The sequence below is a fragment of the Molothrus aeneus genome, chromosome 3 (assembly GCF_037042795.1).
Source record: "Molothrus aeneus isolate 106 chromosome 3, BPBGC_Maene_1.0, whole genome shotgun sequence".
NCBI lineage: Eukaryota > Metazoa > Chordata > Aves > Passeriformes > Icteridae > Molothrus > Molothrus aeneus.
In genome coordinates this window covers 99,025,036-99,037,896 of record NC_089648.1, presented here as the reverse complement: position 1 = coordinate 99,037,896, position 12,861 = coordinate 99,025,036, and the positions used below count along the sequence as shown (strand labels likewise).

General features: G+C 36.5%; 1 protein-coding gene across 7 annotated transcripts in view; it reads right to left on the bottom strand.

The window, feature by feature from the left end:
* Nucleotides 1-12,861, bottom strand: part of KHDRBS2 (KH RNA binding domain containing, signal transduction associated 2) — a 336,355-nt gene that overhangs the window by 25,448 nt on the left and 298,046 nt on the right. For 6 of the 7 annotated variants that reach the window (XR_010783412.1, XR_010783411.1, XR_010783413.1 and 3 more), the window contains exons 9-10: nucleotides 6,647-6,820; nucleotides 4,661-4,712 (exon numbers count right to left, since the gene is read on the bottom strand). Coding sequence is in view for 1 of the 7 variants with exons in the window: in XM_066547470.1 (XP_066403567.1) it covers nucleotides 6,723-6,820 (98 nt within the window). In the remaining 6 variants the exon portion in view is untranslated. Of the gene's footprint in view, nucleotides 1-4,660; nucleotides 4,713-5,742; nucleotides 6,821-12,861 lie in introns of those variants that run through there. The other variant, XM_066547470.1, reaches the window with a different exon arrangement.

Here is a 12,861-nt window from a genome sequence, read left to right as displayed (position 1 = left end):
AAGTTGACAAAAATTGCTTCTCTTTGAGAACGAAGACTTTGTTCCAGATATGTACAATTTAGAGATATACTTCAACATGTTCTGCCAAGATGTAATAAAAATAACTTAGTCCACCAGAGACTGTGAAAGGACAGAAAATCTTTCCTGCACTCATACAGGCAGGCACAGTTCATCTTCAGATTCCATGGTTTTAGAATATAAATACTGTACACAATGTCTCCACCAAAAGATACCAGCATTCTTCAGGAGCAAAGCTCATAAACTGTCTAATGGCTATGTAGATCAGCAAATCTTTCAGTAGGAATCATTTTCCCTAATGTTTCAAATGAATGTTAACATCTGACTGCCAGGGCCAGAAACAGAACCAATTGAAGGAAAAGGAAAGGCTTAATGATTTCAAAGCTTTCTGTCAGGTTCCAATGATAAACAGTAATGACTAGAAAAATTTAATTAGCTAAGAACAGAGTGGATGATGGTGATCATCTCTGCAGCCATAACTGGTTTGAGAAAGTTACCTGTGTGCCTGTTCTATCTCAGCAGACCAGTACAGTAAAATGGAAAATGTGACACTTTTTCTGATAACTCTTGGGTTTTAATAACTGACAGAAGTCATGGAGTGCATCTGAGTTTTTAATGGAGGACAAAAAACTTCAGAAGACATTAGCATTATTTTTCTGTTCAATATTCAAATGTTTTTCAGTTTTTCCGTGAAAATTTTCAGTTTTTCCATGTGATTTTACTTGTTAATTCGGGTTCTTTTTTACTTTGATTAATCTGCTGACAACAGAGGATGACATGAAATAATAACAAATATCATCTTTATTCTTCAGACATTAACTACAGCCAACCTTTCCAATTATAGCCTTTCTTTTTGTGTAAAAACTTTGTAATTTGTAAGTGAAATGATTTTTTTTTAATCCTACCTTGAAAAAGATGCATCTACAAATCAACTCAGTCCTCCTGATCCCTAAAAATCCATAGATTCTGATATAGGGATAAATTGGTTCTTTGTCACTTAGGATTCATTTATAACCTATTCTGTGATTCTGAATTTATGAATATTTTCCCCAAACTGCTTTATCTTCTTGCAGTCTTGAGCCATTTACTGAAGTCCCACAACATTATAAAAGAATTCAGGTAATACTTATTAAAAAAAGCCAAACCTATTTTCTTTAACATCTTTGCTAAGAAGTTGTTAGCAAACAGATTGTTTAAGGAGATTATAATTTTGCTTTGATCTGGTATTTCTTTCACAAAAGAAATTACAGAAGACAACAGGAGAACAATTTTCTGTCAAAAATTGTAGCTATTTAAGAAAATTTAGGAAGAGTTTCTCAGTTGCCCTTTCATTTTACACAGTATTTTTCCATAAACAAAAGGAAATTTACCAGTTAGCTTTACAGAATATGAGTTATCCCTAGGAAGGCTGCATGAAGAACACTGATATCCAGTGCTGTCCCTACTTAACCTTTATACAGTCTCGACTTGCTTCTGCATGTTAATGCAATACAATATGGAAAATGTTCTAGGGCTTCCTTTCCTTAATGGATCACAGGCTTCTTTCATTCACTGTCAAAGATTTTTTTTCTCCAATGTTTAGCTAATTTGATGATTCTCCTTTACCTCCGTTTATAATTTTGTAGCTGCAATATTTGAATCTTGCAAGACTTTGGTCTTAGAAAGACAGTTCACAAAACAACACTGCTACTGTCAAACATGAAGGAAATACATCATTATTGTAGACCAAACAGGTTTTTATTTGAACACAAAACATTGGTTACTTGTTCTTGATTTTAACCTTCAGATAATAATCCTGGATGATATTTCATGAGGACTACCATAAATCCATATTGAAATAATAAGCCTTTCAACGGGTGCATTCATAGATGTTAATTATCCTGATCTAATGGTAACTTGGGGACTTTACTCAGTTCTTGCTATGCAGCTCAGTAGCTCAGTCCTGGCTGTGGTTTGGCAGGTCCCTGGCGATACAGACACAGCCCCTTCCATCCTGCCATGCTCACTCACAAGGTCTGCACACCCATTTCCTCAGAGCTACCACAGACACAGTGATGTGCTCCTCATGCCCTCTCTCCCCATCACTAACATCAGTGTCAGGCAGTTTGGAAGTCAACACATGTCTAAATAAAGTGGAGTAATTGTGGCTGGGCTATGGAAGGAGTGTGGAGTAAGGGGGTAGAGATCTCTTGGCTTTATGGCTGTAGCTCCATCACTCTGAATGGAGGTTGAGAACCTCATTAAGCTACAAAACCATTGCCAATATCCTCTGTGGTGAGGTCAGGTACACTGTGCTTCCTGAGGCTCTTCATTTATTCATAGGAAGATTTAAGATCTTTGTTTAAACACTCTAAGCCAAATAGGAAGGAGTTATATGATGCTATTTCATTTTCTAATAAAAGTTGCTGCTCTAGAAATACCTATTTTTTTCAGTTAGAATGGCTCTTGAATACATGCAACAAGGCTGCTAAACAAAATAGAATGTTGATTTAACTACTAAAGAAGTGCAAAAAAACTATATAGCACTACTGTCTTCTAAAGATCAAACTGTTCTATATATGAGGACAACACAGACAAACAAAAAAATGTTAGAAATATTTGAACAAAAATTTTGCACTTTTAACTTCTCTTTTCCAGCGTTTCTCACTTATTTATTTTGGGATTTTATATTGCTTTCTTCTTTGTATTACAAGCAAAACTAAACTAATTGGTAAATGAGTTAAGCCAGACAAAATGTTTGGTTGGTGGCAAGTGTCTTGGAGTGATCTGTAGCATGAGTGAAATTACATGTTTTCTGGTGGTGCACATAAGTTTTCAGGACCTCAGAATTGTGGTTGACCTGATGGTGGATGTGTGGAATGTGTCACAGCTTTTCATGGAAGACCTGAAGACAGCTGTTAATTAGAATAATCAGACTCTCTTGTTACTCTCTCAAAAATTAATACATTTTATGTTTTTCTTAAGGCATAGTTGATTAACTGCAAGGCTTTTTCAGAAACAGTAGTGAAATATACTTTTAGTTAGCACTGAACAGCACATGCAGTCTTGGGTAATTTTTCACACTATTTTCCTGAAAATCAATAGAAAAAATGTTTGCATAAACAGTTGTTTGCTTGCACTGACTTAACCTACTTTTTCAAAATAATTCTTATGTAAGAATATTTCACAATCCATCATTTTACTGACATTTTCTGCCATTTTTTAAATTTAGACAATAATGGCTGCAAAGTAAACTTGGAGACAGGAATATTAAAGGACACTACTCTGCTATAAAGCTTTATTTATTGAAGTCCATCCTCAAGGAGTTCACAGTAGTTACCCTCACATAAAAATGTGATGCACAACTGAGAAATTAATTCCATCTACTTTGCTCTGGATCTCATTTACATCAAGTAAGACCTGCTCACAGCTTTGTGTTATTAATCATTTCAGCAAGGCATAGAAGAATTTCCTGGAATAGTTATGTAGTATAATCTGTAACACAAATTAATCTATAATCACAGTTATACCAGCATAAAACTATTTATAGCAATGGAAAGTATTTTTCTCTTCTGTACAGATATATACTGACCAAAGCAAATTAGTGTAACTACATGCAAGGTGGGTAGGTGGAAGATTTTCCTACAGTGGTACACTCACACTGATGTGACTGTAATATGGAGACAAACCTTAATGCCATACTATAGCACTTTGGTCTGTAGGGTGGTTGTAGCACATCAATAAAAACAATTTATAAAGATCTTGAGGCAACTCTTTGGAGAAGAAAATTAAACCCTTTATATCTTGTTATACAATACAATTTGTGGTTTGTAAGTAACTGTTGAATACCACCAAACCTGGAAAATGTTACATCATCCAGACCACAGTCATGGGAAAAGATGCCAGAGTAATAAATGTGTTTAGGATTGTGTATTTGTGTGATCTTATGCAGTTAAGAATGATGACAAGAATTTGTACTTTTTGTATTGTGATTAGGTTCACACTTCTGAGTCCATGGACAAAGTTGTAACTGAGCTGAATTTTTTTTGTTTCCAGCAATGACATTTCTCTTCAGTCAAAAATCTCAAATATAAACTGAAGTCTATTTAAGAACCTTTATGTTTAAATGTATATAACAGAGAAATATAAGTAATGACTCCATTCATGCCATTGCATAGTAATACCTGAATGTCCCTGCCATTCTGAAGATTAAAAAAAGAAAACAAAGCATAAAAATAAATAACAAACTTCCTGTCTCTATACAGATACAATTTTCATAGGAAGAAATGTAAAATATTTTCAGAAGCAAAGGCAATCTAGCGTTGCATTTTTCTTTGCTATGTGACTAGCCAAAATGTAGGCATGCTTTTAATAAACAGAAGCTCCTGTTTTTAGCAACAACAGTTATAAAGTACACCATCTTAATATTTACTAAAAGGCTAGATGACAAGACTTTTTTTTATTAGAATAAAGAGCATCATAACACACACGTAAATGTTTTGATAGCCATTATACCATGATCACTATGCTGATATGCAGAGAAACATTGCTGGAAAGACATTTATTTTAAAACTGCAGCTGAATACATTTTGTGTGTTAGTAAAAACAAATGCAGAGATAAAACAGGAAATAGGAAAACCCCCTGAGATGCAGCAGAGCTTACCTGACCACTTCCCAGCAGATCTGCTGCTTAGCTGTCCAGTGCCTGTGAGTCCCTGAAATAGTGAGATAGAATAAACTCAATGTAACCATCATGTAGCCTACTAAATTCACTTTAACACTTCAAAGGACAAAACATACTCATCATAAACTATTCAAACAGAGCTAGCATGCAACTCCAGCTGCAAGAGATTTTGTTCACAAACTGAACAGCAATCGGCCTGTACTTTAGTTGCATCAAAAAAGTAAACCAATCACATTGACAAAAAGCCACTGTAAACAAAAAGACTGTACTGAAAGGATTAACAGTTTTGGCATCCCTACCATCAAGTCTTCTGTTCTTTTTTTTTTTCTTCATCAAAATTTAGGTTATATATTTGTTGTTAGCAAGAGTTGCATTACTATTATTGTTAATTTTAGTTCTGTTTATTACCTTGAGGGTTATATATTGTAGAATAATTTTGTTGTCACTAGTTAATGTTAATTAGTTGTTTTAATAGCCTATATACCTATTTGTTATCTTTTGGTAGGTTTACTTTTTTAACTATCAGTAACTTAATAACTGAGAATATTTTACATTACTGTTGCATACTCAAAATTACAGAGTTACTATTAGTGTTACCTGTTTAACGTTTAGTCATCCTTTGAGTCCTGCGACATATTTCCTTAACAATCATCAGCCATCAAGTCTGATAGTCTCAAAAGAAATATCAGCCCTCTAAACTGCCTTCAAGGGCGGTGATATTTAGCACTGAAAATTACAAATAAAGTTTTTGAAGTTGAGTACCAACAGCTGGGCAGTGACACTGATGATTTGTTTATCAAGACAAATTGTTATATACTACGAAAAATGCAGTCAACGCACTCTTCTGAGTGAAAACAAATAGGTGAATCTATGCAATGCTTACATGTTGAATGGGATATTTAATGTGCGGGGAAACTCAAAGGTTGAAGAACTAGCATTTAGACAGTCTAACAGTGGTAAGTGGTATTCTTACCTCTTTAAACTCCATTACATTCTCACGAGAGACATGCTAATACAAACAAGTCAATCAGAGTTTGTGTTTAGCAAGATCAAGCTTAAAGGATAGTTTAAAATCCATTTATTGTTCTAAAGCATTTTTTTCCATTAACATGTTATACATTAGTGGATACTAACCATGATTCATGTAACAGTTTAGTTTGTTAACTTTTATATTATTTAACAACCAGAAGTTATTAATACAACTTTTAAAGTCTTACACAAAAAATCTTAAAACAGGCTTGGGTTCATTTTTGTAATTTTTATATAAAAACATTTTAGGCATCTCTTGAAAAAGAAATAAAGCAGGCATTTAAAGCTAGAAAACAAGTAATTCCAAATTTAGTTTGTTACAAAAGGTTTCAGCTTTATTGACAAATTATGGCAAACATATTTGACAAAATTATGGTTTCCTATTTAGAGAAGCTTACACATGGAACTTTAAGTGATTTTTTTTAACAAATACAGGTTAAAACACTGAACAACTTCAGTTAGCTACATACATACAGTAGCTGCTTGTTTTCAACCCCATTAAAACAGCATTTAAAATTAAATTTACAAACTTAATATCGAGCATCTTAATCTAAACTAACATATATTAAAAAAGACAGGTTAAAACATCTTATCTACAGCTTGATTATTGTCTGGCTCAAAAAAAAAAAATCATATTACAGTCTTTCAGCAACCCTAAACAGAAACTCAGCCTTAACTAGAATGTAGAGAGACTCAAGAGCTGTAACAGTGTCATGCTTTTTAGATACACACAGCAATGAATACAACCAACAGAACATCATCTTTGAATAGTTTATAGACAATGTTTGCCAAAGGTTTTTTGTCTCTGTTTTTTTTAAGTCCGTGTTATAAAATAATACTAATGCCAATGTCACGCCAATGTTATAGGAAATACAAGTAGTACATAGGATAATAATGAGCAGTAATTCCTAGGATAGAAAAGAAATGGACTATTACTTGTCTTGTTGCTGTTTATGTGGAGACCACAGGCTATTAATTGTCTTTGAGATGAGGTCACAGATGAGGAGGGCCTTCAATATCTACCATAGGGGTGTTCCCTGTATCCCCCTCTGGCTGACCTTGGAGGTGGTGCCTTTAGGCTGGAACGGGTCGTGGCCCATTCTTCTTGTGCTAAAAACAGAAGAGAAAAACAAGGTTTGTAAATATCTAAAATTGAAAGAACAAAGGGATGCCACTGCTAATGGCTGTCAAAATTCTTGAGGGTTCTGGCTGAAAGCTTTAGAAAACGAAATAAGGATGGTGTTATTATCCACTTCTTTATCCTCCCACAGAAAAACTTACAGAAAACTAACCTACTTCTCTACACAGGAAACCTGTCTATCTTAGGAAGGAAAAAAAGCCTCACTCCTTCACTTTCAGCAGAGAATGAATAACTACTGTGTTGGCGGTACAGTCAGCTCTGGAAAAATCACTGCATCAGTCTGCCAGTTCAGAATTTATTTGATGTTTTGAGTTTCTAGTATTTAAGTTAAAGCTGAAATTTGAACAGCATTTAATGCAGTTGGTATGGTAACAAGATGAGGAGTTGAATCATGAAAAGGTAAGAAAGATATGTTTGATTTTTAACTTCCATTTGAGACCAAAAGAAAGAAAATAATGGAAGAAAAATGTGTAGAAGTGAAGCTAGAGGAGATTTTACTTTGCAGTATCTTTAGAACACTTTTTCACATTTAGTGAATCAAATATGCTCAAGAAGAATAAGCTAAAAACTGTAAGTCTACTTCAGTTTTTACATTCTGTCTACAAATCTTCTTATTCCTCCCTGACATGATATTTCTGGAATTTAAGCCTCCCAAAAGCACAATCTGTAAACTCCCAACAGTCCTGGTCCAGCAGTTGAACACAAAATCTGAATTGTCTCCTAAATCAGCCAGTGAGTCATCAAATGATTTCTGGTTTTGTCTTCCACTGACTTCAACTGATCATATTTAGAGTGATTAAAATGGAAATGCACAAGCTGCAGTGTATTGGATCATGCCAGAGTGCAGCATTGTTGGTATCTTGTTTTTGCTAATGTGGCCACTAAGAACATAAATAGCTGTCATGAGGCAAAAAAACCTAAATGGTTAATTCAGGTATCAAATATTCCTTTTGCAAAAATACATGACGATGAGAAATGAAAATATAAAACATAAAAACTCTGTTAAAATTCTGAAAGCTATTTCTTCTCTGCAAGATGTCTTCTCTGCAACTACTCTTCATTATGTCATTGCCTTGAGGTATGAGGGGAACAGCAGCTGTGGAGCTGAAGTGAGTTCAGGCAAGCATGAATGGAATGAGCATCTCTGGAAAAGATCTGGTAGCAGTCGATCTTGCTATGGAACAAGAAACCCTCCTACTGTGATTTTTGGTGCACTTCATTTATTTTCTTTCTCTTTGAGTCCTTCAGGATGTTCCCTTTTTGAAAATCAGGGGTTTTATGATCACATGAAACCAAAGTTTGCTGTGGAAAGCTACTGCCTAGAGGGTTGAAGAAGTGGCAGCCAATATGATATGGTTCTAAATCCTCAGTCTCTCATTCCTACAGGGAATAAGTTTCTGTACAGTGAATTTAAAAATCCTGCCTCTGCAGTATATATCGTTACACCCTTTAAAAATGGCATTTTGGTGTAAATTTTTTCCAGCTTCAGTTACCCTTTGCTGAAGTGTTACTACATTTGCAGAGAGGCCTTGGGGACAAGAATGATTTATATGAAAAAGAAAGCCCATTCATTTATTGAAATGAAAATGACTGAAGTAGAAAAATATTCGTAGTACAACACAAAGACAAGCCAATTTCATGTTCCTTTTTAGGCCCCTCACCATTGTCCAGATTGAAGCCCCTTCATATAAAGGTGAAATGTACAGTCTTTTTGGTAGTATTCATGCAGTAAAAAATGACTTTATATTAACAACTGGAGGAAACTCCTTTTCCTTGACTGTTCTTAAAGCAAATTGCTCCTGTGGCTGTACCAGCTTCTGATATGGAACAAAAAAATGCATCATAATTTGTGGTACAAGCCTCTTATGCTCTTTTTTTTTCAGTAACATGGTGAACCTATTTCCTTGATTTCAAGCTTTAACACCATCATTGAAATAAGAAGTGATAGTTGACAGCTAACAGCTCCTGTTGATACTACATGAAAGACCCTACTGTATTAACAGGTGAATCCATAGCCAAAACAGATGTGGAAGTTCTGGGACTGCAGCCTTCGACTGGAAAACTCTGGTGTCTACCACACATGCAGCAGTAAAGGATTATATATTTACTGTGGAGAAAGCAAGATGATAGGGAGCAGCACTATCAAGAGTCTCTGAACCACACTGTGCCAGTACATTGCTAGATGCAGCCATACCAAACAGAAATCATCCATAGAAAGATGGATGGAGACAAAATACTACTTGTAAATGGCTGGCAAATTTGTCCTGCACAAGCTAATGACTGAAACTCAACTAACTTTGACAAATCCAGGATTTCAGCCCAAGAATTCACACAGAAAAGGTTGCTGTGCTTTTCTTGTGTCATAATTGGACAAGTATATATTATTTTAGACAAAAATCCAAGAACAGATTTTTGGTTGTTATTTTTTTTAAGAGAACATGCATTTTTTCACTCTTCTCGTCTCTTTGCTTATGTGCCAAGTTTTCAAAATACACAGAATTTTCTGTCTTGACATCTATGCATTTTATTATTTTGTGAAAAGTCACTCCTTCGAATCATAAATGGTGCCTTTCTTATTTGAAATTTGGAGTTTTGAGAAGACAAGGAATGTTTTCAAAACACAGGCTCAAACCAATTAAGCTAGCTTATACCATTCTAAGTACCCTTTATTTTACTAGACCTGCAGTATGAAATATATACAGCTCAAAAACTAGAAATTAATGGAAAACCTTGTGGTTTAATGGTCTACTTGCTGAACAGGGCCATAGCTCTTCAAAAAACCCCAGGACTGCCCCTATGCTGGATAGTACCTTCCCTTCAGGTGGGCTGACAATTTAAACTGTGTGGCTGCTCCAAATTTGTGCAAGGGTTTAGAGCTTCCCTGGCTTGGGAAAAAAATATTTCTTAGAAGGCTTCAGCCACTTTTGTGGTGAACACCTGCCACAGAAAGGGAAGGAGCAGCATCAGAGTACACTGACAGCTAGCTTGGGAAACTGCAATGCCAGGAGGAATAAGAGTCTTATCAGTGTTGTTGTGAGGTGAGTGTGAACGTTACAGTGTAGAAGGAGTTTTATTTTTCACTTATTTTCAGTAGAAATTAATTTTCCATTACTTTATAGTCATGCAACATGAAACATGCAGTGATATACCACATCTGGAATTAAACAGATGCACATCAATGTTACAGGACTTTTGTCTTAGATTCTCCAACTCTATAGTTCCCATGGTGCAAGACAGTGAAATTACCATTTGAAATATTACATAGGAAAGTTTTGTATGATTTACTTATTCTGTCACAGAAAATGATTTATAATTCAGAAGTAATAGAGGAAGCACAATAAGCTGCTATAAATTAAAACCAGTCTTGTGCTACATGCAGAATTTTTTTTCATTTTCGTAGCATAACTGGACTACAAAAGTTTTAGGAGATACAGACAGTTAAAAGAATGTGATGAATTTAAATATGGGACTTTCAAAAGAATTATAGTCTAATTAAAACATTGATTTGACAAAACAGCAATAACTCTAGTATCATCCCCACATTAGTCATCATAGCTGAATTCAAAATGTGCTCCTTTCCCTGCAAACTTTCAAAATCATGCTCTTAGGAAAATCATAAATCTCCTCTGAGGGAATGAATGCCACTTGAGATACAGCTAAAGTGATTCCTCCAGTAAAAGAATTGTTAAAATTTTGCAGAAAATCAAGAAAATGCTTTTGTCAGTTCATTCTGTCCCACAGGAGGAATGCTGCTATCAGTAAGTATAGGAATGATTGAAATAGAAGATTAAAGGAGGGCAATTTATTTGGTGTATCTTCTGTCCATACGCAGTAGAAATCTTCAGTGCCTTCTGTTTCCCGTGGAATAAAAAAATTGAGTGCTGAACAGGAAGACCCAGAATCATTTCTGAATTCCTAGGGCTGGGAACTGAGCATCTTCCTCATGCTCAGCAAGACACCAGATGCCTCAATCAGCCCAAAATGAAGATGGTCATGCAGGAGCACGTCACACCCCTCAGGACCATGGCACGTGGAGCAAGGTTGATAGCAGGGACAGTTTGGGGGCATCAGGGCATCATTGACACAGGCATTCAGGTGCTGTATCAATATTAGCACACAGTGCACACCAATAGGGATGAACTGCAGAGGGAAACAGCTGACACTGAAGACCTGATATTCACAATACAGCTTCTACAGGTATTTTTCATTTCAGTCTGGTTTGAGCCTCTGGAAGTGAAATCTCACAAACAGTTGGGATTGCATCTTTTGCTTTAGTTTCAAACTAAAATTTATGTACTTTGAACCCACTCAGTGATGGGGAAAGAAGACCCATAAATGCAGACAACTGGTAAATCTGCTTCTAAAGAACACTCCTGCTCCCATGCTAGTGCAGAAGCACCCAGCATGTGCTAAAGAGCCAGCAGGGTGCTCTGTCAAGACACCACAAAATCTCTACCACAATGGTACAGTCTGTGCCTTATTGCCTCTGAGATGCCTAATAAATAATAAGATGGATTAGGAAGTAGTTGGAAAGTCACATCCAGAGGGTAGTGGTCAATGGCTCAGAGTCCTGATGGACATGAGTGACAAATGGTGTCCCTCAGGAGTCCATACTGGGACCAGTGTTATCTAACACCTTCATTAATGACAGAGGCAAAGGAGTTGAGTGCACCCCCAGCCAGTCTGCAAATGATACTGAACTGAGTGGTGCTGTTGACACACCTGAAGGACACAATGGCATCCACAGGGACAAGGACAAGCTCCAGAAGTGGCCCTGGGGAATCTCATGCAGTTTAACAAGACCTGGTGCAAGGTTCTACACCTGGGTCAGGGCAATCCCTGGCATCAATCCAAGCTAGGAGATGAGCAGATCAAGAGCAGCCCTGATGGGAAGGACCTGGGGGTAGAGGAGAGGATGGACATGAGCCTTGTGCACTCATAGCCCAGAAATCCAACTGTATCTTGGGCTGCATCAAAAGCAGTGTGGTCAGCAGAGTGAGGGAGGTCATCTTCCCCCCTGCTCTGCTCTCATGAGACCCCACCTGCAGTGCTGCATCCAGCTCTTGGGTCCCCTGCACAGGAAGGACATGGACCTGTTGGAGTGAGCCCAGAGGAGGCCACCAAGATCATTAGAGGGATGGAGCAGGTCTCCTATGAGGAAAAGCTACAAGAATTGGGATTGTTCAGCCTGGAAAAGAGAAGCTTTAAGGATAAACTAATTGCAGCGTTTCAGTATCTGAAGGAAAAATACAGGAAAGATGGAGAGGGACTTTTTACAAGAACATGTAATGACAGAGGAAAGTGAAATAGCTTCAAACAGAAAGAGAGCAAGTTTAGATTAGATATTAGAAAGAAATTCTTTACTGTGAAGGTAGTGAAGCAATGGGACAGGTTGCCCAGATAAGTTGTGACTGCCCTACCCATGGCAGCATTCAAGGCCAGGCTGCATGGAGCTCCGAGCAACCTGGTCCAGTGAAAGGTAACTTCATCCATGGCAGGTGGGTTGAAACAACATGATCCTTAAGGTCCCTTCAAACCCAAACCACTCTATGATTTTATTATTCATTCCATGATGATTTTAAGACCCAGGCACCAAGGAAAGTTTTCTTTGGTATGTTCCCATAATATTTTCTAGGAGACACTAAATGTATACACTCAGATGATATAAATGAAAAATTGGTGCACATTAGTAAGACTTTGTTAATTAGTGTTGGTAAAGACATTGTTTGTAATCACAAGCCATGTGAAGTCAAACACTGTAATGATGAGAATCAGACCTTACATCATCTCTTTTATCTGCAAATCAGTCACTATGAATTATTTGAGCACTTGATTTCTTACATTTGAATATTTAAATTAAACTAGGCTAGAAAAAAAATAGGCCAAGAAATCCTTAGCATGCTGAGCTTAATGAATATTAGGACCAATGATCTACAATACCTGTGTCACTAAAAATGAGGAAGGACCTTGGACTCAACAGCTGAAAAACTTGATGTCTCCATCTGCAGAG